Source organism: Nyctibius grandis, chromosome 5, assembly GCF_013368605.1.
Source record: "Nyctibius grandis isolate bNycGra1 chromosome 5, bNycGra1.pri, whole genome shotgun sequence".
NCBI classification, from domain to species: domain Eukaryota; kingdom Metazoa; phylum Chordata; class Aves; order Nyctibiiformes; family Nyctibiidae; genus Nyctibius; species Nyctibius grandis.
The window spans coordinates 22,209,933-22,236,689 of NC_090662.1; the positions used below are offsets into that span (position 1 = coordinate 22,209,933).

The following is a 26,757-nucleotide window of genomic DNA, read 5'->3' on the forward strand; positions in this document are numbered from 1 at the left end:
GCACCGCCCCCCGCGCCCGGCGCCTGCGCAGCGCGCCCCGTGGCGGCCGAGCCGGGGCAGCCTGCTCAGTGCCGCGGCGGTGGCGGCGGCCGCCAGAGACAAAGCGCCCGGCTAATGAATGGGACGGTCCCGCCCGGCCCTTCCTTTTAACTCCTTCGGGCCCGGCCGGGCGGTGGCGGCGACCTCCGACTTCTCCTGTGGCGGCCGCCCGGGGAGGTGAGTGGCACCGTTCCGGCACCGGGAGAGGGCCGGGCAGGGCGGTCCGGCTCGCCCTTCCCCGGCCCCCGCCACCCCCGTCCCTTCCCTCCGCCGGGTTCTGCCTCAGTGGCGCCGGTGCCTGCGCGGCCGGGGCTCCGCGCCCCGGGCCCGGCGGCGTCCCGTCCCGCCTGGGAGCGCCTGCAGGACAGCGCCGCCAGGCCGGGGAGGGGGCGTGTGGCGGCGGGGCGGCGGCGCAGGAAGCCGGGGACTAGGCCCGCGGTGCTGGCTCCATTGTCTGCGAGGCCCCGGGAGGGGGCCGGGGCGGCCCGGCGGGCGGGGGTCGCCGGTCCCCGGGGGCTCGGCGGTGGCCCGGACCGCCCGGCGGGGTCTGCCGCCCCCCGCCCGGGGAGAGGTGCCCGCTGAGCCGCTGGCCGCACCCCGAGCCCGCCCGGCATTGTGTGCGGCGCGGGCCGGGCCGGCGGGACCCGCCGGGGCTCCGCGCCCGCTCTCACCTGGCGGGGCCGCGCCGGCGGGAGGCCGCGGGAGCCGGGCCCGCGGAGACAGCGGTGACCATGTGGCCACTGCCATCCCCAGTTAAGATGGCCCGGGCAGCCCCGGGGGCGGAGAGCCCGCCGACCCCCGCAGCGGGCGGCCGCGGCTCCGCGCAGGGCGCACGGTGCGGGACGGGGCTGCGCGGGAAGCGGCGGGCGGGCGGGCTCCTCGGGCACCGGCTTGCTAGTTGGGCGCCGGGGCTGAAAAGCCCAGGAAGTCCTAAAAAGCGTTCCCCCCCGAGAACGCGGGACACGAGGGGGGCAGGCGCCCGCCAGCGGCCTCGGCCGCGGCGTAAACACCGCATCTCTTCCTGCGTGGGGTGAAGTTCCAGCCCCGTCCCTCTTGGGCAGAGTCGTGCAGGAGAGGTGCATGTGGAAAAACTGCAGAATTTAACTTTCATGTACTGCTGCGCTCGATTTGTACTTGGGACGTGGTAGTTTTCCTTAAAAATATCTTCTGTAACTTCTAGATCTGCACTGAGACAGCTGCCGATGGTAGGGACTGGCTGTGTTATAACGCTTACTGGATTTCAGAGGGAGTCTGATACACTTAAAGTCGTCTATTGCACGTGCAGTCTACTAAAAGTGTAAAAACGTTTATTAACACCCTGAAAGGTAAAAGGTGTCTTTTGCATTAATGGTGATTCTGATTATCATTGCTAAGTTTAGTAGTATTTGGCTTTGCAGTGTAGAAAAAGTCCTCTTTCCCCAGTCCTTTCTCCCTGGTGCTTATGTGTTAGAAGCAGTCGTGTCTTGTTTCTGCGGGTATCTTTCAGAGATTTCAATAATTTAGCATGAGCTGTCATGCTATGCCTATAACGCCAAGCAGAGAAAGTCTTTCAAGCCCCCATAACATAAAAGTACTTCTCAGGCTTTCCTTACACGTTGTTGTCTGTCACGCATGATGTATGTGCATGAGTTTTGCTTTTCAAGAGAGTGAGGGCAGTTCTTTTCTTCTAAAGGTTATCTTCAGTAATTCAGCGTTTCATTTAAAGCGCAGACGTGCACCCTTGGGAGGATGTTCATGGAGTACGTACTGGGGGTAGTGAAGTCTGGAAGACTTTTATCAACTATCCCCAAGATACCACGCTGCTACTAGAAAGCCTGTATTTGTACAAATACTGGGCAGGGGCATTCTAGTTATTATTTGCTATGGAGATTGGTTTTGTGGAGAAAAAAAAAAAATCTTACATCTCTTCATTGTATATTAAAAGTGGCAGAAATTCTTTTGTGGACTCTTAAAAATTTGCTGTCTGCTAGGTATGAGACCAGCAGGCAAGGTGCTGAAAGTTTTTATATGGTTGGATGTCTGTCTACTTTGGTACTTGCAGTGTTGCTAGTATCTTCCAACTTTAACAGCTGTTGAGGAATTTATTCTGCGGAAGTTCTCCAGAGCAGACAAATATAAGAATTGATCGAGAATAAGTAAAATGAAAGTAAAATGAAATATCTAAACTAAGTGTCTCAGATAAAAGTTTCCTGAACAGTGGTACTTTTGAATAACTATAGCTCTTTTACTATTACTCTATATAAAGCAAAATTGTGAAATGTACAGCATCCTCAATGATAATGTGAAAGGCAAAGTGTATACTAGTGGAAGGCTAGACAGGTGATGAGCTTAGAGCAATGCTTACTGTCTTTCTGCTACGGCCTCTCTCTCTGTTTGGGTTTCTACCTATTCTGGCTCATTTCAAACCTAGACTGCGAACATCCTGAGCAAGAATTGTGTTTGCAGAATAGCTGGGATCATGGGTGGTTAATGCAGGGGGGGTCTACTTCAGCACACACAGTAAATCACTAAGGCTTGTAACAGGTCCTTTGGAAATACAGGAGGGCAACGGAATTTCACACATTTGTTTAAAATTGCCTATTCATGTAAAGTAGAATATCGTCCTATCAAAGATTCTTAAGAACTAGGTATTACAGAAGGAAGTCCTGGCAAAGTCTTAGGTCGTAGGGAATAGTTGCTGGCTTATGTGGCCTTTCCTCCCCTTTTTCTTGGAATTTGTTCTCTTCTAATTTTTAGAACCCTAAATACAACAACTTCTTAGAGATTTTTTTTTTTGTGGCTCTGAGAAAGTTTCAGTTAAGGAATACAGATGATGTATCTCCCAACACCTTGCTGCATTTTACCATCATTCACAGTGAAGACTCTATGAGAGGATTTTGTAACTCCTGTCTTTTGAGACTCGCTTTTAGTTTGTAGGAATTCTCATCTTTAAAATGAGCATATTGTGCTATGGGGTTGCCACTGTAATGTACAGTTAAAATAATTGGCTTTGTGTAAGCAGGTGTGATGATACATGTATATTAGCTTAGGTTTAGCTAGAAAACACTATTATAGATAGTGTAGTTGGGGATTTTGCACAATGTAGACCATAGTGTTTAACTCATCATTGTGACTGACACTTTTTTCCTAAGTAGGAACAATCTAGGTATTTTAGTACTATCGACATAAATTAATGTAATGTACATAATGTTGTCTGTTCTAGTGTATGCTTTCAAAACAGGCTTCACAAAAAGGTGTTCTCTTGCATGGGGCAGATGTGCATTGTTTTCTGTACAACTTTGGCTGTTTATTTTGCATTTACTACTGGCATCATCCGTATCTATCAATTCACAGCTTTGGGATTGATTTCAACCGGTTATTGAGAAAATTGAGTAGTTTGCGACCTAAAGAGGGCTTTCAAGTGAAATCTAGACTTTAAAGCATACACAACAAGAAGTAAGAACAACTAAAGCTTTTATAGTTTGTTTTTTTTTTTTTCTCCCAAAGTGGAAGAACTTCTATCCTAAATTACTGTGATACATAGTTTAACCATGGTGGTATTGGTTTGTTTCTTTTTTTTTTTTTTTTTTTTTTTTTTTTTGTGGTGAGACAGAGAATAACATATCTTAATTTTTAAGGTACTTATTTTCATTCAAGTATAATAATTCAGAACAAATTGTGAATTTTGTATAGTGAACAACATATTGAAAAGTGAAGTATCAGTCTTTCCTGTAACCTGTGTAAGACTGGTTTTCAGTGGATGTTGACATAAGAAATATTACAATATTACCATAATCTTTATTTAAACTTGCAACCTGTGTGCTTTGTTTAGTTGTTACTGCACACTTGCCTCCCTTCCATCTCTCACCTCTTTCCCTTCTCCCTTCGCTTTGTAATGACATGTAGGTTTGGACAATCCCTCTTTGAAGGTTGAGAGGGTTACTAGTTCACTGTTATAGCTGTCTGAAAACTTGTTGGATTTTTTTTTTTTGAGTCATGTCTGCTAGTTTACATTCACTAGTGTCATACAGATACATTTTTTCCCTTGGTGTGTTAGAGGAATTTTTGCACTGAGCACTCAGATTTTCTGTACATTTAATACAAAAGCCAGCTCTGGATTTCAGTAGTCAATAGCTTGAAAATTATGGCTGAAAATAGGAATGGTTTAACAGCTGTGACATATTTTAGCAATACTCTTTTGCAATTCTTTACAAAATGTATGGAAAAGGGGATTTAAAATTAATAATATGTTATCTCATATGACAAGGATCAAAGAATTTGTGCCAATTTTGCCCCAAATAGGTTCATTTAATTAGCATTTCAGTAATTATGCTGCTTACCTGTTGTTGTAATTCTGTACGCTATCTTCTGAATCAGTGTTTGCCTCTAAAGAAAATACACTCAGATCCAGCTAAAATGACTTTTTCTTTGTTATACTTGTCACTAAAATAAACAATCAAGAAAACCCAAAACTAATTTGAATTGAATGAAATGTTTGGCCTGGCTTGAAACTATTTTATAGTCAACTTAAACAAATGAAAGAATGGGAAAATGGGAATGGAAGAGTTGTGGGGTTTTGGTGTTGCTTTTTAAAGACATCGGGGATGATAAAGATGCATTATTTGTACTCTGTCTTGCCTGTAGTCTGACAGCTCTGGCACTTACAAGGAATGTGGGAGAGCCAGGTTCACTTCCCTGCGTTGCCTGAGGAGCTGAATCCACGTCTCTGAGAGTTCCCTAACTGCTCCTGCTGAGCACCCTGTGTCGGGTGGGTCTCTGTCTCCTTGGCTGACACCTTCCTCTTTGTATACATTATTTAAATGTTCGTGTAGTAGGGACAGCTGAAGTGTCTCATCTTAACAGCCAAATCAGCCAGCCACACAGCTCTGGAGATGTTTTCACTTGCTTAAGAGGGAGTATGGAAGTATTTTTAAGTGAAAATATCAGTAAAAGAAGTTACATATCATTCACTCCATAAAGCACAGTAAGGCAGCAATCAGAACTTTCCACCCTCTGAGACATGCTTTGCTTCTCAAAGGAAAAAAAAAAATATGTGAGTGTATATATGTATATATGTCAATCACCATCTCACGATCTGAATAAGAGCAGTGAGCACTGTCTGGTGGGGAGAATGCTTTTCTGATTTAACCCCTGTTGATGCTTGATCCGTATGAAGTTTAGAAAAGAGGACAAAGCACCATCCTAACCACTAAGCATGACGGAGTCCAGCATTTCCTGCATTTAGATTTGGAGTCAAAGTTTACTTTCCTGAGTTTCTAAGATGGCAAAAAGATTTCTTGTTTAGTTAGTGGGTTTTTTAAGTGTACTGGGGCAGTGGAACAGGTGGGGCCTCTGCACAATGACACTCATGTCTGTGTAATGGTCAGTGGAACTGAAGTTGCAAAACTCCAGAAATATGTCCTGTGATAGACTGCTTTGGTCTGTTTTGTTGCCAAGTCAAAATATCTGACTTAATATGCCCCACTTGCAATCGTTCCTTTCTCATACATGGGGAATGATAATCTTATGTTGATCCTATGCTATTGCATGTTGGTTAATACACATGCTGGGTGCACTGTGTAAGCAGTATGTTTAGCTCGTGAAGAGAAGGTGTAACAAGCTGCCAGCTTAATCCTGTAGTGCATTGAGAGGTGTTGGCAAGCTCCTTTGAAATCTTGCATGTAGTGTAGGCTTGGTTTCATTCATCGTGGGATGTAGTCATCCCTGAGCATAAAGAAAATGGAGCAGCGCCAAGACAAGTACAAAAATTTTACTTTTAAATCTTTTTAGTACTCATCTTAGGGGGAGGTGTAATTTTGATTTTTTTGCTTTGGAGCTCTAGAGTTGAAAATGTCTAATAATTGTGAAGAAATATGAGGGCTAGGAATTTTGAAAAAAGGAGAGAGCTAGTCATGTAAGTGTAACTCCTGGAGCTGCCACCTAAAGAGAAACTTGAAACATCCCATGACTTGCCACTGTGACAGTTAACATGACTAAAAAAAATTGTTAAAAGGAATTACTGTCTTCTTTTCCTTAGATACAATCGTCATCATTAAGTTTGAGTAGCAAGGATTTAACGTCAAATGAAGCCGCCTGCATGCAGTGGAACAGATGTGTAAGTTTTTTTGTTTGTTTTTGTTTTGTTTTTTTGTTTGTTTGTTTTTCCCAATAAACTAGTGGGCATCTTGTTCGTTTTGGGTCTTGTGTCATTGTTGTTGTTATTAATTTAGAGTAAGCCAATGGACAAAGGTAATGGATAATTATATGCCTGTGCATTGACTTGTATGGAGCTTAATAATTTAGCAGAAGGTTTGTATGAGTGCCTGAGACTTAAACATTAAGTTTGTAAGCCTGGATATCTTTACAGTGTTACAGTAATAGTACATAGTTTATGATTTGTGGAGCACCTCTTACTTTGTGTTAACAGCTGGCATATATACATCCTTACCCTGCAGTCTGCCCTTTTTAAAAGGGGGAAGTAACTTACGTGCTACATTCATCCTATACTCAGATTACACTTGTCTTACTCAGATTTTCATGTCCTCACTGATAAAGTAAATTTTATTATTTTCTTCTAAGGTTTTTGTCTGAAACATTTTTTTTTCTTTCTATATTCAGTTTAAGCTGTTGCATACGGATTTTTCAGAAGCCTGAGATTCCTGACTAAGATGCAGTAGAAAAAAATTGTTGATATGCAGATCAGCATTTATGTGTAGATTAACAATAAGTGTTATTCTTGTGTAGTGTTTCAGAACTTTCTGATTATTTTTTAATTCTTCCCCTGCCCCAAATAAAGTAGTTCAAATTTTAAGCTGCCTGTATTATTGGTTAACATGCATGTTGGCAACAGATGGACAAAATGTTTAAGATAGGTAAAATGTTGAGCTAGGAAGTCTTGGTGGGGTCATAGAATCATAGAATGGTTTGGATTGGAAGGGACCTTTAAAGGTCATCTAGTCCAGTCCCCCTGCAGTGAGCAGGGATATCTTCAACTACATCAGGTTGCTCAGAGCCCCATCCAGCCTGACCTTGAACGTTTCCAGGGATGGGGCATCTACCACCTATCTGGGCAACCTGTTCCAGTGCTTCATCACCCTCATTGTAAAAAAATTTCTTCCTTCTGTCTAGTCTGAATCTCCCCTCTTCTGGTTTAGAACCATTACCTCTTGTCCTATTGTTACAAGCCCTACTAAAACGTCTGTCCCCATCTTTCTGTAAGCTGCCTTTAAGTACTAAAAGGCTGCTGTAAGGTCTTCCTGGAGCCTTCTCTTCTCCAGGCTGACAACCCCAACTCTCTCAGCCTATCCTCATTACAGTCTGGCCTCCGTAGGAAAAGAAAAATAAAAACATGATTCAGATTCATTTCTTGAAGGAAGGTTTTCCTAGGTGACGCATACAGAAGGTATGGGGGATTTTTTTACATACTAAATCTGCTTGTGGATCGTTCTTAATCAGTCTAAGCAAAAATGAACTGCCAGTGCTTTCCAAGTCCGTAGCATAGCCAAAGAGCAGGAAAAAGTAGTCGTCATCTGCAGCAGCCTTTTGAGTCAGTTCTAGACCACTGTAAAGAAATATGGTAATAGGAACAATGTTGCTTTTGCCAGAATGTCCACAAGTTCACTCTCATGTACTTAATGTCGAACTCTAATGTACTCATCTAGGGTCACTTTATGCTTTGCACCATTTCATTACATGATATCAAGCACTGTAGCATTTTATAGTTCTACCTAAAGTGCCTTTCTAATGTGTCTTTCAACGTTAAAAGCCTTCAATGAAAATATCTACTTTAATACTACTTGTCTGCTGAAAATGAGTATCTGGTCTTAGTATCTTCAAGAAATATTTCTTGAATTATAAACCCAGATGAAATAACTGTTGACTGCATGTTCAGTTATTCTGGTAGATAATAAAATTTGTAAGTGGTTAGTCTTAAAGAAATTAAACATCAATATGAGCTCCAACAGAAAAGTGTATACATTTTATCACCTCTTTTTTTTTTTGTCATATTCATGTGCTTTATTGAAATTCAGGTTGTAAGCAGTCTGGAATAGAGTTTAGATAATTTTAGTCAGCCTAAAAATGCATTTATAGAACATATTTTTTGACAATTTTTTTTTCTTTATTTTTTGGTGAAGTTTTATAGAACACAGTCATTTTTACATGTTTATTTTGGGAAATATGGAATGTGAGGAATATACCAAATACATAATCTTTTAAGTGATCTCATACTGCTTCTTGCTGGGGTATTTTTTCCTTCATGGTATGGTAGTTGAAGACTGCCGTTGTTTTTCCTCTGTGTTTCAGTGTATCGATATGCAATATGTGATGTATTCACCAGTACGGACCATACCATGCTGCATATTATGAATAAGTTATTACATACTAGCTCCTGGAGTTGAATGGTGTGACCCAGAGAGCTAGCATTTTGCAAACATTCCTTCTCTCTGTGATGCTTTCTTCATTTGTGATTAAGGCGGCACTCTTTTGGTAGTATGGGCACTTAGAATCATAGAATGGTTTGGGTTGGAAGGGACCTTAAAGATCATCTAGTTCCAACCCACGATCTAGTTCATCTAGTTCCAGCTAAAGTTATATAGAGCTGAAGAGTCTGCTGAGAACAAAGATGAGAATATTCTGCTGTCCAGATGTTATCTTCTCTCTTAAAATTTTAAGTTTTGGTAGGTCGAAAACGTTATAGGTCTACATCCTTAAGCATCCAGTGTAAGAATTAAAGTCTTCCAGTGCTTATGGTATACAGTAGCTTTCATGTGCAGTTTAGATGCTTTAAGAAAATCTAGTTCCTGATTCAAGGGATCTAGTAGTGTTAGACGTGCAATGGAGGAGGTGGGAGAGGAAAGAACGGTGTGGAAACTGCTGCCTGTTTATAACTCCCACCCAACTACTGGCTCCCAGCTCTTGAGAGCTTTTCTTATTTCAGGTTTGGGACCGCAAATCCATGCTAAAATGTGGCATAGATAATGGCAATCATATACTATTATCTATTTTTACTCTGTGGTTCCCTTTCTTCTGCATTAAAGGTGGGAACGTGATATGCTAATAACTATGGGAGCATATCTAGAGACAGGGGGGAAAAAAAACAACCCAAAAGACAACAGGGTAGTACTCATTACATGAAAGGTTTTCACTTGTTGCAACTTCAGTTAGCAGCCCCTGAAATAGTAGGAAGAGTGGGTCAGCTTTCAGGGAGCCAAACAGTGTGCAGACTATGCTGTTGCCAGCATCTTTGGATTTGACACTGGAAAACAGGAGCAATTGAGGTTCCATTCTTCTTTTCTTTTGCTAGGGATTTTGAGTTGTCTTCTGTGGCTTACTGTGCGGTGGGGAGACCGTGATCTGTTTATGATAGGAAATACAGTGATGCTCGTAAAGAACAGGGAGCTTCCTGATCCTTCTTCTTTCTCTAAATGTTTTTATTTATTTTGCTTTTCTATACCTCAAAAATATTAATTTTATTAAAATAATTATTATGGCTTCTGTATCATATTAGAAATCAAGCAAATGGGAACAGCAAGGGCTATCCTTTTCTTTACCTGCTCTTGTACTAAAAATGTCTTTGATCCTGCTCTGAATAAACCACCCATATAACCTTATTCTGTAAAATTTGTTTAAATTACAGGTTGCATTACATGAATTAAAGCTCATGAACTGCACTGGTTAGAATAGGTACTGCAAAAACCTTTATTCTCAATTAAAATTCTTGTTGTATTTTTTGTTTGCTCCTCAAGCAAAACCTTATTTGCTCAAATTAAAATCTGTGTCTACAGCAGTAGGATGGTTCTCCTATAAACCGTTTCTTTTGGGAGAAGACTGAGCTATTTGTTTGCCAGGGACAGGAGTGTCTCTTTGGATTTCCTGCTTATGCCCAGTGTGGTGCTAGTAGAAACAATGTTGGCTTTCCTGGCTTGGTTGTCCGTGTCAGCTGGGTCTTTGCTGCAAAGTCTCACCTTGCCTTGAAGAAGGTAAAGAGAATATGTCCCTAAAAGAGGTTGAGAGGGAAAAGACACCTTGTCATGGACACTAGTGACAGGCTGGTTGACAAGTGAATAGGGAGATTTGTACACTCATTTCTCTCTCCCTCTCCCCCGTTTTGTGAATAAGAATGTTTGTTTTGAGAGGGACACAGTTGAGGTCTTTTTTTTTAAACTAGGATATCAGGTGAAACTTTCAGATGCTACTGATGCATGTACAATTTACTTAGAAAATACCAAAAGACAAAAATTACTTGAAAGGGGCATAAGAAGTTCACCCCTATCATGGCCATCATCGATTATGCCTGCATGTGATATGGAAGCTTGGCTTTAAAGTTCCTGGTTGTATTTGTTGCAGTTCTTGTGCTCATTGACAGGATGAAACTGAGTATTTCTGAACTTTATAAAAATTATCTTGAATGATATTTTTAATATTATTTTCTGTTATATTTAGTATACTTAGTAGTAAAGAGAGAGTCTTTTCCTTGCTTCAGGTAGAATCTAGATGTGTTTCTTCAAATTATTACATGAGGAAGAAAGGAGATACCTGGTACAGAGAAGAAACATTTCTTTGGAGAATCATTTGCAATTGAGGGTATCTTCTGACTTGAAATAAAGTTTTGTGACGAAAGAATGATTAAGCTTAGCTGTAAAAAATCCCTACCAAGTATTTAAACTACTGTTTAACCTCTTGAAAATATTTTTTGTCTTTTCAGGGACTATGACTCTTTCTAACCTGCCTTTATATGCACAAGCGTTCCAGGATACAAACACATAATATAAGCATAGTACTATGTCATATTACACATATACGAATACAATATGTGTAAATCATGGAAAACCTCTCCGTAGCACAAGGGAAACTATCTGAGGACATGTAACTAACTGGCATCAATATGAACACAGAATTGGATTAATGGGTAGCTATGAAGGGTTTTTAAAACAGCCATCTTTAGACTTGATCTGGTTAGTATCAAAATAGATACTAATATATGGTAGTTTTAGCAGTTCAACAGCTATCGTTCAATTTGGGTTTTTTTTATTTATTTTAGAAAAAATATAGTTCAAACAGGTTAGTATAATGCTACATTATGTAAAGGACCCTGTTTATGTTTTGTACTTACATGGATGTTTTCAGCAAGAATTCCAAGAAGACTTGCTGTACACAAGGCATGGCGTGCCTCTCCTAACTGCTTTTTCATTCTTCATCATCCTGACTATTCAGCTGTGTAACTATCAGCTTTCTCCTTACAGGTGTCTCATTTTTAGCCTTTTGAAATCATCCTTAAAGTGCTTAAGGTTTCACTATTACTGAGTTTAAAGATAGACTTTAAAAAAAATAGCAAAAGTGTATATTTTCTAGTATATTGCAAGGTAGGAAGATGGACTAGTCAGGAGAAGACTTTCCTGTCCTAATCCTATCCCATTTATTTTGTTAGCTGGGGACTGCACAGGAGGAGAGAAGGGTGTAATGGGCTAGGCAGAGGAATTGATGACTTGTGGAAAAGAAGTGTCAGAGGAGCTTTGCTTTGAATTTTGTGATGCTTTTCTGAAGGCAGGCTGCTGTTCTCTAGGAACATGGAGTAAATGTCTTTTGTCTTTCATTCTTTCGGAACTTACCTGTTGTTGCTGTGTTTTTGGTTTTATGTTGTTTCCTGTTGCATAATAATACTGATGCACCTTCCCTACTCTGTTCTTATTTTTATCTTATGTATTTTACCCTCGTGTTGTGTTACTGCAACCTTTGTTCATCTACCCTCCCCTCAGCCCCAAATTGTACAGCATGAGATACTAAAAGCAGCTTTCATGTCCTGCACTAAGAATTCTATAAACCAAACAATACATGCTTCAGCTGTTTCAAAAAATCTAAATTTTTTTAAGACCACCTTATCTCTTGTAACATTAAGAATTGTCCCATCTTATTAGCATGTAATGTTTGTTTGTCAAAAAATGCAAATAATAAAAATATCAAAATAAGAGTATAATGTGTAACTTCCACTTGGAGCAATATTGAACTGATGTGTAAGACTTAGGAAAATCCTGCTTAAAGTTTTGATTAAATTATTGCTTAAACCATCAACATTTTAACAAATGACAGACAGGTCTGACATTTGGTAGGTGTGAACAATAGCATAGAAACATATCCTGCAAGTATTGCTTCGGGGTAGTATCATACCAGATAATGAGAAAGAACACTTCAACGCTTAAGAGACAGTTTGGATGCTAGATAAATGTTGACATAATTTATTTACTGTGACAGATCTGTTTTTTATGAGCAATCTCTTAGTAAAAGCTGGGACAGAAATTATTAGCATGTGTACGACCTGTTTTTTTTTCCTCCTTTCTTATAGTGTGCTGCTATGGGAAGTTAGCAAAGGGCATGTGATGGAAGATAGCCTCATTTGAAATCCGATGGTATTTTTAATGCACTAAGAAAAAAAAAATAGCAAGAATTAAAGGCTTATCAGGTGGTTGTAGGTGTGCGTACTGTTACTATTTGTGGTGATACATAATATTATGTATGGTGGTACATGCAACACAGGGATATTTCTTTATTTTTTTAATATAAAACTTGGGAGTTTTTTGCTTAATAAATTGTCAAATAAATTATGAAGACTGATTTCTCCAGAAATAAGTTTGAGTTTTGACTCCCCACCCTGCTTTGTTCTTAAACATGCTGAGCAGTCAGCCTGTGTCATTGAGGTCTGATGAAACACGTGGGTACTGAGCATGTTTAGCAAATTCGGTTGGGCACTGAACAGGGATGCCAGAACTAAATGTCAGCCAGGTGTGAACAATGTGCATGCTAACACAAATATCCTTATTTATATCAGACTTAAAAAATAATGCAAAATGTACAATATTTTAAAAAAGCATTATCTCAATCTTTTAAAGAAGTTTTATGACTGGGGATATACTGGTGTAAGAACTGAATTAAGAACCAGATCCTCTTTTTTTTAAAAAAAAAAACATTAATTTTGAAAATGAAATCTTACTTCATCTCAGCTTCGTGTTTTTTAAATAGTGCTAATCTGGAAATCATACCATTTCTCTTCAGTTTTGCCATTGTCATGAATTATTTTCACTCCTTTTACACATCAGTGTAGGAGCCAGTGTAGTTTTGTGCAGGGGGAGCTAGTGTGCACACTTTCTTCTGTACACTGTGATGCAGATGATGTAGAGTTTGAGATGGAGATACTTGTACAAAGCTGGGGCTTTCAGTTCTTGAATCTTTCCTGAGGTTTCAGGGAATATCAGAAAAATTATCTGAAAACAGAGTCCTATAGACTTTTTAATGTTTACAGCAGCAAGAGGAGAAAACAGATGTACAAAATGAAACGACTTTTAAAAGAGTAAGAGGCCGAGTTTGAGTTTGAGGAGTTTGAGTGTGTGCAATGTTAGGTGTTTTCTGTGTACTGGTTAGATTTTAACTTGACACTGTCCCTTTAGCAAGAGTCTAAAACTAGAACTGTCACTTCTGAGCTGTGCTGCTGATTGTTAGCTTCCTGCATTGTTGTTAATTTAGTGGTGGTGGGGAAAACAGAAGGCAGAGAGAAGAGTCCAGAGACTGCTAAACCAAGAAAATGTAACTTGGCAGTGGCAGGTCTGTTTTACTGCTTAATATAAAATAGTCCATGTTCACAGTAAAATTATTTGATGTTTTAGGGGACAGGAGGCAAGAAAGGGGGGGAATATTTACATTTAGCTGGTAGTCTTTTTAGCTTTTCAGTCTCTACTTTAGCTAAATTCTTGAGTTTGTAATTAGGGTTGAGTACCCAGAGTCTAATGACAGTTATGGCTATAATACTCAGCTCTCCACACCTTGTTTTTCTCTGTCTGGGATGACTGATTTAGACCCCACCTTACACCAGGCACTGAGTTTTTCAGCAATGTGAAGAGGCATGAATGATCTTTGTACTTGGATAAATTGGAGGTCTCTGTGTCGTGTCCTGACAAGCAGCATGAGCGCACCGGGGAGCTCACATACCTTTCTTGGAGGGCTCTTGTTCTTTCTGCCTTGTCCCCCAAGCCTCTGAGCACGTACCTTTGTCCTGTCGCTTTCCAAAGCATGTTTTCGTTTCCTTCCTTATGCGTTACTCTGGATATGTTATTTCATCTCTGTAATTTTTCCTGGCTTCTCTTCCCTTCCGGGATGAGTGAGTTGAGGGCATCAGCTGCCCTGTCAGGATGCTGCCTGGTTTCTTCCAGCAGCTGAAGCCCAGCAGTTACAGTATCCTCCGGAGCTGCCTGGTTCCTGCCTCCCAGCCTGTTACAGCTCCTGTGCATGGCATCCTGCTTGGCTGGTCACACATCCTTGAAATGCTCCAGCCTTGGAGGAAATAATGCACCCCCCCTTTTTTTTTTCCCCCTCCCACCACCAGCCCTAGTCTTGAGAGCTGAATCAGTCTTTTCTGGTTTACACAAACATATAAAACTGTTCATGAATGCTCCCTATGTGTAAACTAGAATTTTTCTAAATGTTTATTTCACTCTAAAATGGAATTTTAAAAAAAATTATAAAAGCTTTTTTTTCATTCTGCAAGTGTTTCAGGAGTACTTAGGGGAGCCTTAGTGAAAGTGAGACCTTGGATAAGCCACGTAGTAAGATGACTCTGTAAATCTCGTGGCAGAAGAGATGGAACATAAACAAAAAATGAAAGATAAAATATTATAGCCCTCCTAACTGGTCATGAAGGGAGAAATTTAGTCTTCTGTAAGACCAGTAGCTTGTGACAGAACAAGAGCTAAACCTAGATATTTCTCAGCCAATATTCAAAAATGTTGTATTTTTGTTACTTTCATATATCACTTTTGTTAAGATATAAGCAGGAAAAAAAGTAAGTAGCTGAAACTTTAACTAAAAATACTTTGAGTTTCTAATATCAGGGTTTTTCTCTCCGGTAGAAGAGAGCAGTTATAAAAGTAATAGTTTCTGTCTTTGTTTTTTCCTTTTTCTGTGTGTGCCCTTTTGGGCTTTTTTTAATTGACTCAGATATGATTTGGGTTATGATGTTTCTCCTTTCATTAACATACACTTCACCAATATTTTTTTTTACATATTTTCTGTTAAGTACACAAATTCCTATAAACTTCAACTTTTTCATATAAGATTAATAAAAATGTCTAATATTACTTGTCTTAATTGTTATATTCTGTTCCAGTATTTGGTTAGAGTGAAGAATATTCCTGTCAACAAGGAGCAATATACAGTATTGGTGATGCTGTTTCCACACTTCACTCTTTTGTGTCCAGATGGAGTGTTTGGGGTCGTGGACATGAGAGGGTATTTTGCAAGTTGGAGAGAATACCTTTGTAAAACCACAACGGTTACCGGTTAATGGAAGATCTGCCTTTCAGGTGACTGGAAAAGTAATGGAGCAATAAAGGTGGCCTTACCTTCCCCTTCTTTTCTCTCCCAACAGTCCTCTACAAATCATACCTCCCATGAGGTCCAGAACAACTTTTCTTTTATTAAGACTCACTTTCTGTACTTTGATTCCAATTACACTATTGCATCCACTAGTTCATGCTGGTACATCTGTGCAGGTTCCTGGGAGCTTCAGTGAGAACGGAGCATAGGACCCACCTTGTTTCAGAGTGTGACTTAACATGCTAATTTTGCAGTCTCTTCTAATACCACATTTTAATTGCTCAGTATCTTGCAAACTTTGCAGTTCTTTATGGGTGAGCTAGTACTGATATTTTGTCACAGGAAACTTCTATAGAGAAAAAATGTCCCTGTTCTTAGTTTTCCTTCTTCAAGGGATTTGTAACTTTGAAAGTGGTAAGGTTCATTTAGGTTATACATTTATACAAATATATTCAGCTTATTTGTTACAGGTTTTTGAATGTGTGTTTTGTTTTCAGTTTTTTGGGAGTATTTTATTTCTTTTTGTGAGTGGATTTTTTTTTTTTTTGGTTGTTTTTTTTTTAGCAAATATTCCTTAATTAGCATAGTACCTGACATTGAAGTGGAAGCTAATAATAATTTCTTAAAATGTCTCCTCCTTTTTGCTTGTATGGCTTGCTTTTGGGGATTTTCTTTTTACTTGATGTTCTTAATGAAGTCTGTACATTTCCAAAAATAAACAAGATTAGCACTATTTACTCTAAAACTGACATTCATTTGTGCAAATTGTTTTTAATGTGCTTTTATGTACCTTCTACGCTCAAAATCTGTTACTACTTTTGATTTTTTTTTTTCAAGCTAGTAAATACTTTTACTTTCACTTTGTCTCCACATTTTGTATCTTTCTTGAAACAACTGCTCTTGCATTTTGCAGGTGTGTGTGTTTGTATTTACACTATATGCACTTGTATAATGATTTAAAGTGTTTTAAACAACTTTCTTTAGACTGTTATTTGGACTAAGATTCTGTAATGTAATCAAGTCCATGATTATAGCCTGACTACTCAACCTAAAATCTAGAATTGATTAAAGCTTGCAGGCCACTATCTGCTTTACAAACAGTCTGCTCATGGTTCAGTGTTCTTGCATGCTTTTCATACTTCTCTGTATGTTAATGTATGTCTCTGCAGTCCCAAGACACCAGTGTTTCTCTTTTTTACCCCCTTACTTCAGCAGTGATTTCTTCTGGTCATGGCAGTCCGCTGTGGCACTCTTTGGATCAGTGACATTCTCCTGACATTTCTTGTCAACCAACATACGCTTTCAGTAATCCAATTTTGAATGGAAAATCCTATAAAATGCTTCTGTAGGCTTCTTACCACAGCAAACCACGGACTGTTTACAGCCGCTCAGGAGCTCATAGTCTAGAGTAGTACATTAGAGTAGATAATTGTCCTCTTGTTTCATTTATTTTCTTTGAAGATTTTTGTTGCAGGGTGATTCTTAAGTCTCTTTGTTTCGCTGCTTGTCTGTATCTGATTGAGGAGATTTCAAAGGCATAAATCATTTTAATTTTGAACTGACTGCCTGTAGCCTTTTGTACCTTTGAAAACATTTTCCTTCTCCTTGAAGATCCTGTTTGTTTAGCAGTAGTCCTTAACTTCAAGTAGCTTATGTCCAAGGGTATACATAAGCTATGTAAAGGTGGTCATAACCAAATTCATACTTTGTTCTAGGCTACTATAAAATTTTAAAATAGAATGGAGTGTTTTATTTGTTTTTAAAACAGATTGATTGACTCTTACATAGAGTTGGCATGGGAGGGGGAGATGAAAAACATACCTGTCTTTCTAACCCTGAGCATTTTGGGGACTGTATTCTAAAGAAAATGTAGGTTGAACCCTCAAGGGTGTTTGAAGGGAGGGAGCTTGACTTAATTTTACAGTATAGTGTAGTAACACTCAAAGTAATAGAGATCATGCTAAGATGTTTGAAAGAAAATGGAAAAAAAACATGCAAAATCTTCTAAGGGGGATCCAACTTTAGGGATTTCCCAGGAGGTGATCTAGCAGCCCTAATGAGTCTCCTCTAAGAATCTCAGCTATTCTGCATTCCTAGAAGGCAACAACAATACCCAGAAAAATATGTGCTGTGTACCCAGAGACCTGTAACAGCCGTAAAGTGGACAAGATAAAATTGATGTTTACTTGTCTTAAACTCAGTTGTAAGTACACTAAAATAGTGTAACTGGCTGCAGTATATACGTGCTTTGTAGCACTGCTGATAGCGTAACCCTCCTAACAGCATGAAAGCATTTTATATCACAGCTAAGCATAAGTATAGAAAGAATATGTAGCTGCCAAGGGAGACCTATGTTTAATTGCACAAGGAGGGGAGAGAAAAACAAGTGAATCGACAATTCAAGCAGTAAAATCTGCGAGCAAAAACAAAAGATACAGAATAAGCGGGAAAGATTTCTGGTGGAACAAGAACAGTTTCTGATCCTAAAGAAAAGAAGGTAAATAGTGTCAGGAGCAGATGGGATTGCTTCCCACACCATTTTTTGGTGGAGGAGATTATGAGCATCAAAACCACCCAGCGACAGCAAGGAGAAATAGGGAAGAAAGAAGTCTACCACCTTTGTTCCTGCTTCACAGTCCAAATAGCACACTCACCTATTCAACTCAACTTCAGAAGCTAAGACCCTCAAGGACCATAACCATCAGTTTTTAACTACATGGCATCAGCTCAGTGGTGTTGTGTACTCAAAGCTAATTTAGGGTAAGATGATTAGGGCCTCACTGTTTGAATATGTAGTGATAATGGCTGATAATGATCAAGAACTTAACCATTGGCAATGTGTATTGTTAATGAGTGTCAATCTATTTAAGTATTGTTATGAAGTTTGCAACTGGTGTCATCTATCAGGTTTCAACAGTGCTAACAAATAATGAGGGAAGTTCCATCTCAATATGAGGAAAAACTTCTTTACTTCAAGGTGAGAGAGCACTGGAACAGGCTGCCCAGGGAGGTTGCGGAGTCTCCTTCTCTGGAGGTATCCTAAACCTACCTGGACGCGACCCTGTGCAACGTGCTCTAGGGGAACCTGTTTTGGCAAGGGGTTGAACTAGATGATCTCCAGAGGTCCCTTCCAACCGTAACCGTTCTGTGATTCTGTTTCCAAATCTTCCATCTTACGCTTAGCTGTGTTAAGCAGTAACTGCTTATCAGGGCAGGGACAAGTGAAGCTTCTCCATGGATTTTCCTGTTCAAAGCCTAGAATTGGTTTTGCATAGTTAAGGAATTACAGGAATTGCAGGCTAGAGATGCGATTGCCTGTTTTGAGGCGAAGAAATTGTGCACAACTTCATCAGAACTCTGTGCCAATGGATGAATGCATTTTGTGTGAATCTAGCTAGGAATCTGTAACGTGCTTACTGTAACTTGGCACTTACGTGCATAATTTATGTTCTCTAAGCTCTGCATGGAGTCACTTGCTTGTGAGCCTTTCTATTATGTGATCCTAAGTCACAACACCTTATTATATATTGCTTTTCCTGTTTGCAGTACAAGCTCCAAATTCACAGATTAGATCAAAATAAAGATGAAATCAATCTAAGAGGATTTTTTTTCTATTAAAAATGTTGACTGTCTTACGTTCTCGCTCTCGTCCCAGATGCACGTGCTTCCATATCATCAATATGTGTGTGATCACTAACTTGGGTTTCATTCAGTTTTATACTGAGTGATGTAAATTTAGTTTCTGCTGCCAGAGTTGCTCTTAGATGTGATTTCACAAACCTGCTAAATTTCTTGAGAAATTTAAGGTTTTTCTTTACCTTCAAGTCTCTCCCGTCATTAGAACCTGATGTTTTTCGTGCTCTACCATCATATCTTTTTGTGTCTGAAGACATCTTTTTTTTTTTTTTCTGAGAAGGAGAGAGAAAGGCAGAGCACAAATACTAAAATTTTCACAGAGAGAAGACCAGAGTTACTGCCGCCTTCTTTGCAAGTTCTGACTGCTCCATCTCCCTTTTCTTAAAATAGCTGCAGAAAGCTGATTGCCCCTCCTTCTCCCTGCCCCTTCCCCTGCACTGGAAAAGAAAGCAAGCTATTGCTGTGATAGGCTTTCCAGAAATCTGAAATCCACAGAAAATGTTTCTCATCTCACTTGTAAACACACCTCAGGGAAATATTAATTAAAATAGGTTACAAAGCTAATATGACATTGGTCTTGATACAGGGGGAAATGGCTGTGTGAGTACAACCTAGGCTTCTTTTGTGTGTCTTGTAGGTATGGCTAATTTCACCTTTTGTCTACTGAAATCCTTCTTGTGTTTGAGTAACACATGAAAATTGTGTGAGAAGTTTTTAAAATAACCGATTCAGAATTCTGTTTTTTCTTCAGCTGAGGAGAAAGAGTCCCATAAAATCCAGTTTGCACAAATTGGAGTGCCTAGTGTAGCATCACCTGTGTGATCAAAAAATGTTTGTTATCTTGAATGAAGGTACCAATAACTACATTAATGACAGAAGAGAATACGTGAGAAAGGGTTGGCAAAATTCAGCATTCTGATAGAACTATGGAAAAAAAAAAAAAGTTGCTGACAAATGCAGACAGCTTCTTCAGGTTTGTGTGGGGCTGGCGGGGGGCTGGTTTTTGAGCCTGTTGTTGCGCTGTGATATATATGCAGCTATACTTCAAAAACCTTCTCTTTGTGCTGGAATTGTTGGTGGGGGAAATCTTTACCCATGAGGGAAATGAGCTATCTCGGTGTAAATGGGCTTTCAAGTGTAACCCTTGGGTACATGAGGAACTTGATCTGGCAGTGCTGCACTAGGCACCAGTGTATCCAACTGTATATATCTTTGCTTCTGAGTGATGTTGCTATGCTTTTGGGAGACCTCAGTGTATATATGACATATATATATATATATATATATGGCATTTGCATAGCCCGGTTATCCTAAATTAAGCATTTCAGGTTTGAATCGTGAAACTCTAGAATTAGCTTGTTCCTTATAGTATGGTGTTGTCTGGGAGTGTTATGGTGTGAATATAACCCCGTGAGACTATGGTCAGAGGAAGAGAGATTAGTGTAACAATGCTGGATACCCTTATTGAGGTTTCTTGTAAAATCTTGTATTTTTAAATGCTGCTGTCAGTAACGAAGGGCTCACATGTACAGGAGTATAACTTAACTCTTGGTTTTAAGTACATATTTCTGTGCTAATACGATTAAATGCCTGCTTGTCTTCATCTCTATCTGTAGATATAGACAGCTATATAGTATATGTTTGTATATATATATGTGTGTGTATGTATGATTATGCAGTGGTTGAATTAGGAAGTAGGACAAGGCATAGGTGTGTCCAATACAAAAGTGATGCTTGGACTGTAGATTTTGTCAAAGCTGAACCAGAGCTGCATGTGTAGACATGTATTTGCCCACGATAAATGTATTGAGTAAATGTTGGGTTTCTTCTTTTCTTCAATAGTGCACTGAATTGTTTTTATCTCAAAGGAAAAAAAAAAACCTACAGAACATTTAGTGCATGTTTTTAGTTCACCTTTACTGTAGATGTTTGAAGTGTGTTAGTTAACTTTGTCTTCTGATTTTTTTATTTCTAGATGGTGCAAAAGAATCACAGTTGCCCAATCAAGATGAACAGAATGGCTTCCTTCAATAAGAAAATAGTACATTCATTTTTTAGGATTATGTCTACAACATGAAGCATTTAACAGTAGCTGTCTTTAGGAGCATTCATCCATGACCTGAAATGTCCTGATCCTGGGGAAAAAATGATATTCCATTAATTAAGTCTATAATTTTTAAATGTATTTTTATGACTAACCATATTTGCTTATGCATGACATGGATACAGAATTCATAAACCAGAGATTATTTTAACACATATGCACATTTGTGTTTGTGCATTCGATATACAAGATACATCATTTTAATCAAATTTTAAATAATCTTTTAAATTATTTATATTTATTAATAAATGAAGTCTTGGCAAGAAGAGTTTGTTATCCACGGACAAGAGTAAAGCACGTTCCCCCAGAATGGATGGTAATTTTGTATTGGGTAAAATCAATAACTTAAAAGTAGAGCAAGAGGAAGACAGCATTAACTGCACTCTAGAAAGAATGGATATAAAGGCAGAACAAGATGATTTCAAACATACTGACAGCAGTGATGAACAGGAAGACAAAGAAAAGAACTTCATTACCAACAACCCTGGCAAATATTTATCTACAGAAAATGAAGATGATTATGGATCTCTTTTTTCTCAGTATAGTAGTACGCTGTATGATGTAGCAATGGAAGCTGTGACACAAAGCCTCCTTTCTAGCAGAAACATAAGCTCCAGAAAAAAGTCACCTGCTTGGAACCATTTTTTTATATCTCCTAGAGATAGCACTAAAGCAATATGTATGTACTGTATGAAAGAATTTAGCAGGGGTAAAAATGAAAAGGACCTGAGTACAAGTTGTCTCATGAGACATGTGAGGAGAGCCCACCCCACTGTACTAATTCAAGAAAATGGAAGTATGCCAGGTATATCCTCCTTTTCTTCACCCACATTGTTACTGCCACCTCAGTCCGCAGATGTTGGAGATCTGAGTTCTATGCTATCCCCCATAAAACTGGTCAAGAAAATGGCTTCTAAAATACCGTCTCCAGATCAAATAATTGAGGAATCTGTTTCTATTGTTTCTTCTGAAGAAATATCGGATCTCTCAGTTTCTGAAAAGTGCAGCAAAGAAGAAGTCATCGTTGGGTCATCTCCACAGCTACCCAACAACCAGTATGATGACACTGTGGAGAATGTAGCAGAAAAAAATATTGTAATTCCAAAGAGCACATCAGGTTCCAGAAGGAGATCTGCTGTCTGGAAACACTTTTATTTGTCACCTCTAGATAATTCTAAAGCTGTTTGCATCCACTGCATGAATGAATTCAGTAGAGGAAAAAATGGAAAAGACCTGGGAACGAGTTGTTTAATAAGACACATGTGGAGAGCCCATCGTTCCATTGTCCTGCAAGAGAATGGGGGTGGTACCAGCATACCACCTCTCTACACTGCACCTCCAACTCTGTTGCCTTCTTTACTACCCTCAGATAGTGATCTGAATTCTATGTCATCCTCTCCTGGGAAACTAATGAAAGAATCAACTTCTGTTTCTTCTTCTCCAGACAGAATCTCTGAGGAGATCCATACTAATCTCTCTTCTGGAGATGCTCTAGTGGAAGACTCACTGCTGTCATCTTCTGATGATATAGGTGAAGTCTCCTTTGTTTCATCTCCTGAGAAACAGTGTGAGGGATTAGGTCCACTAATATTTGAACCTACTGCTGTGTTTCAGCAAAATAAAAGGATTATGAAAAGGCTTAAATCAGAAGTTTGGCATCACTTTTCACTGTCACCTGCAGACAGTCTGAAAGCAGTATGTAGATACTGCAGTTGTATGATAAGTCGTGGTAAGAAAGGAGATGTGGGCACAAGCTGCTTGATGAGACATCTATATAGACGCCATCCCGATGTAATTGGAAACCAAAAGAGCTTTCTTGATGTGAGTTTGGCAAATTCTCCTTACGCCACTTTGGCTTCTGCAGAATGTTCATCCTCAAAGTTGACTGACTTGCCTACAATGGTTACACATGGTAATCAAATTATATTTCCTGTTAATAGTAAGAAGACCTCAAAACTGTGGAATCACTTTTCAATTTGTTCTGCAGATTCAACAAAAGTAATATGTATGCACTGTGGACGTACAATAAGTAGGGGGAAAAAGCCAACAAATCTAGGCACAAGTTGCCTTCTAAGACATTTGCAGCGGTTTCATAACAATGTACTGAAAACTGATGTCTCGGAGACAGTATTATCCTCATCTACGGATAATCACATGCCACTGAGCACAGAATTACTAGGATCTTCAAATTTTGATGAAACCAATGACAAGTTTTGTGACTCTCACCCAGTTGCCAAAAAAATCACAAGTCTTGTAGCCGAAATGATTGCACTTGACCTTCAGCCATATTCTTTTGTAGACAACATTGGCTTTAACAGGCTGCTTGAATACTTGCAACCTCAGTATTCTTTACCTTCTCCATCTTACTTTTCTAGGACAGCAATTCCAGATATGTATGATAATGTAAAACAAATAATTATTTCACATCTTAAAGAAGCTGAAAGTGGAGTGATCCATTTTACATCCGGAATTTGGATGAGCAACCAAACACGAGAATATCTAACCCTGACAGCTCATTGGGTAACATTTGAGTCTTCATTTCGACCGCAGTGTGAGGATTACCATTGTTCAGCACTATTAAATGTATCACAAATTGATTGCGACTACAATGGAATCAGTATTCAAAAGCAGTTAGAGTACTGGTGGGAAACATGGATTACTTCCATTGGCCTTCAGATTGGGATTACTGTTACTGATAATCAGAGTATAGAGAAAACTTTAAATGAAGGTGATCATTCAAGTGTACAATGTTTTAGTCACACTGTTAATGTCATTGTAAATGAGGCTATTAAAAGCCAGAGAATGGTTCAGAATTTGCTTAGTATTGCAAGAAAGATCTGTGAACGCGTCCATCGGTCAGCAAAAGCAAAAGAGAAGTTAGCTGAGTTGCAAAAAGAGTATGAGTTGCCTCAGCATCAGTTAATACAAGATGTTCCATCAAAGTGGAATACATCATTTCATATGCTTGAACGTCTTATTGAACAGAAAAGAGCAATTGATGAAATGTCAATAGAGTGCAGCTTTCGGGAGCTAATAAGTTGTGATCAGTGGGAAGTCATGCAGTCGGTGTGTCATGCTCTCAAACCTTTTGAAGCTGCTAGTAGGGAGATGAGTACGCACATGTCTACTCTAAGCCAAGTGATTCCAATGATTCATATACTTAACAGGAAAATAGAAATGCTATTTGAGGAAACAATGGGCATAGATACTATGCTGAAATCGTTGAAAGAAGCTATGGTGAGTAGATTGTCCTCCACGCTTCATGATCCAAGGTACATTTTTGCTACACTTCTGGATCCCCGGTATAAAACATCCTTATTTACAGAAGAGGAGGCTGAACAATATAAACAAGACTTAATCAGGGAGCTGGAAATAATGAGTTCTACCTCAGATGATGATAAACCTGTTTCCAATGGATGTGATATAGGTTCACCATCTACAAATTCATATGGGGAAGATAATCTTTGGTCACTCATGGGTGACATGAAGAAAACAAAAGACCTGAAAGAGAGAGCAAAGTTACCAGAGGAAATGGTGCTTTCTTACTTGGAGGAAGAAGTGCTTGAGCATAACTGTGATCCTCTAACTTACTGGAACTTTAAGAAGTCATCTTGGCCAGTACTGTCAAAATTGGCTGTCAGGTTCTTGGGTTGTCCACCAAGCATTGTTCCTTCAGAGAGATTGTTCAATACATCCAATGAAAGCAACAACTTTAGTCAGTCAAGGCTAATGATTGAACACTTTGAAAAGCTTATCTTTTTGAAAGTGAATCTTCCTTTAATATACTTCCAGTATTGAAACTAATGAACAAACTGCTAGACTAAATATATTGTTGCTCACTGGATATTAACTATCTATAACTTGGATTTTTAAATTGCTCCAATAGGGGCCATGTATGACATCTAATCAGTGACTATAATTCCAAATTTTAGTTTAATTTTTTTCAGCTTTCAATATGTCTACATGTGCCTTATTCATAGTACTTCAGGCCAGATATTGTATATATGTTTTTTAAAAGTTCACACTAGAGATAGCCTGTCTTGTCAAATTATACAAAATTATGTAGGTTTTAATCCATAATTGTAAATGAACTTTAAAAAAGCTCAGTCATTTGTTTTAATAGAATGGCAAAAAAAAGATGTAAACAGTTCTATTCTGTAGTTTTTTATTCAATTATTATGTAAAAACCATAAACCAGGTACTGTGTTTTAGTTGAACATTGCTTTAATTGCAACAAAACAGCTTTTGTAGTTGTGAAAAGAAAGCTGTACATGAAAGATGGGGTTCAAGCTGTCTTTTTATCATGTGGTGTTTTTAACTACAAGCCCTAAAGTACTTAAAGGTTTAAGAGTTATTGAGGAAGATGTGTTTACAGGAGACTATTGACTTAGTATCTGAAAATAAATCTTAAATTTGAGATGATATGGAATGTCAGTTATACAGCAATCGGTAGTAAAACTTCCCATTCTGGGTTCTACTGTTCAGGTTTTACATTTTAACTGAACTACAGAAATATTCTGGGTATTTATAAAAGCTCTTTGGAAGTCTTATCAAAGTTTGTGAATTAATGCTTGTTATTTAATGCCGTGTACAAAAAAGGCAAGAAACTTACCATGAAGACTCTAATGTCATTCTAAAGCCTTTTCTAATCTTTCGTGCATCGAAACTATAAGGTTTCCCTATTGTAAAAATTGAGCCCTTATTCCTAACGTAATTTCAGTTGTGTAGAACAGCCTGTCTTAAAGCTCCTAGTACAGAAATAACTGATCTTCTGATTTTCAGTAATAGCCTTATGGATATGGTGCACTGCTTAGGATTTTGTGTAGTAGGGTTGATTCTTAACTGTTGGTGTCCATCAGGCAAATGGGATATAGAGCCCTCAAAACTTCAAATAAAATGGAAAAAAATAGCCAGCATTTAATTTGAAAGGAACGTTCTCCATGGTTTTTTAGCTCTAGCGAGATTAATCTTCTCATTTCAGTTTTCATTGAATACTTTTTGGGAAACAAGTCATCATTTGCCTATGACCTTTTAGAAAAGTTGTAGCTTTGTTAAAATACTGTACCTATGCCTAATCTAATTTTGCATTTACTATGTTTTAGTGTATTTATAAATGGTGAACTCAGTTTCTGAAATTAAACATTTTATTTGCAATTTTCTAGTGGTAGTCAACGCTGCCTTTTATTTTCAGATGGATTTATGACAACCATTGAGTAAAAATCAATTGATACAATTGTAATCCTAAATATACCACAGAACATGCTATGTGAAAAGATTGGTTTTCCATTTAGCTCTTTGGACTGAAGCCTGGATTCTGGTTCTTTTCATTTCACTCAAGCTATTCAACCTCAGGAAAATTTGATGAATTCTTTTCCAGGTGGCTTTGGTTTCCACGTGACATTTCTCTAAACATTTCAGGTATTTCAATTGTTATTCCATCAGTTATGTTTACACCTGTACTATTTAAGTAAATTATTATACACTGTACTTGGGAAAAAAATAATACTGCATTTTGTCTCCAGTATTTTAAAAGGCAACTTTTAATTCTATCAAGTCAGCATTTCTTTGTTCTTCTAGGGTTAAAAGAGAACAGCACGTGTTTTTTTTCTGCAGTAATAAAACAATTTGTTCTCGTTTAT

General features: G+C 38.8%; 1 protein-coding gene across 3 annotated transcripts; it reads left to right on the plus strand.

Moving 5' to 3' along the window:
• The first annotated feature begins 47 nt into the window (after nt 1-47).
• ZBED4 (zinc finger BED-type containing 4) lies at nt 48-26,279 on the plus strand. Of its 3 annotated transcripts, XM_068402282.1 has the most exons (5): nt 48-216; nt 1,220-1,364; nt 4,663-4,786; nt 6,056-6,133; nt 20,990-26,279. In XM_068402282.1, exon 5 carries the CDS (start codon nt 21,428-21,430, stop codon nt 24,914-24,916), a length of 3,489 nt encoding a protein of 1,162 aa, XP_068258383.1. In that variant the 5' UTR covers nt 48-216; nt 1,220-1,364; nt 4,663-4,786; nt 6,056-6,133; nt 20,990-21,427; the 3' UTR covers nt 24,917-26,279. The 3 variants fall into 3 exon arrangements, with proteins under 3 accessions (XP_068258383.1, XP_068258384.1, XP_068258382.1); XM_068402283.1 differs by lacking the exon at nt 1,220-1,364; XM_068402281.1 differs by lacking the exons at nt 1,220-1,364; nt 4,663-4,786.
• The last annotated feature ends 478 nt before the right edge of the window (nt 26,280-26,757 follow it).